General features: G+C 59.9%; 1 protein-coding gene across 1 annotated transcript in view; it reads left to right on the top strand.

Moving 5' to 3' along the window:
- Window positions 1-724, top strand: part of ATRAID (all-trans retinoic acid induced differentiation factor) — a 5,226-nt gene extending 4,502 nt beyond the window's left edge. Inside the window, exons 6-7 of the mRNA XM_008050191.1 lie at window positions 230-327; window positions 529-724. Coding sequence (XP_008048382.1) covers window positions 230-327; window positions 529-633 — 203 coding nt within the window. The 3' untranslated portion in view covers window positions 634-724. The remainder of the gene's footprint in view (window positions 1-229; window positions 328-528) is intronic.
- Window positions 725-730: the final 6 nt, after the last annotated feature.

The following is a 730-nucleotide window of genomic DNA, read 5'->3' as shown; positions in this document are numbered from 1 at the left end:
AAAAAAAAAAAAAAAAATTAGCCGGGCGTGGTGGCGTACGCCCAAGCTCCAGCTACATGGAAGGCTGAGGTGGAAGGACCGCCTGAGCCCAGCATGTTGAGGCTGCGGTGGCCATGAGCGTGCCGCTGCACTCCAGCCTCAGTGACAGTGTGAGGTTCCAACTAAAAAAAAAAAAGAGAAAATACCCAATCAGGTCCAGTGGTGTTCTCTATTTCTCTCTGGTTTCCAGAAATGTGTCCTGAGAATGGAGTTTGTGTACCAGATGGCCCAGGTCTTATGCAGTGTGTTTGTGCAGATGGCTTCCACGGTTACAAGTGTATGCGCCAGGTGAGGACCGGGCCTTCTGACCAGGGGCAAGAGGGCTTCAGAGACTCCACAGGGGCTCTCCGGAGGGAGAGCAAGACCAGGAGCCCAGGTGGATCAGAGGAGGACTGTGGGGGGACTGCCTCGGTGAAGGGCGCACGCTAGGAAAGAAGTGGCCTTAGGATACAGGCCCTGTGACCCCGAAAGGGACGCCTGTCATCGCAGGGCTGGTTCTCGCTGCTCACGTTCTTCGGGATCCTGGGCTCCACCACGCTGTCGGTCTCCGTCCTGCTTTGGGGGACCCAACGCCGGAAAGCCGAGACTTCCTGAACCGCGGAGGTCTCCCGCTGACTCGGGTCGCCCGGCGCGTCTCGCCGAGACAGGCGGCCGCCGTCGGAAGGAAGACGGCCCGGCGCCCCCCGGGCGG

The sequence above is a fragment of the Carlito syrichta genome, unplaced genomic scaffold (genome assembly GCF_000164805.1).
Source record: "Carlito syrichta isolate Samal-C Ts95f unplaced genomic scaffold, Tarsius_syrichta-2.0.1 Scaffold143181, whole genome shotgun sequence".
Taxonomy (NCBI): Eukaryota; Metazoa; Chordata; class Mammalia; order Primates; family Tarsiidae; genus Carlito; species Carlito syrichta.
Note: the sequence above shows the minus strand (reverse complement) of the source record. Positions and strands in the feature narration are given on the sequence as shown.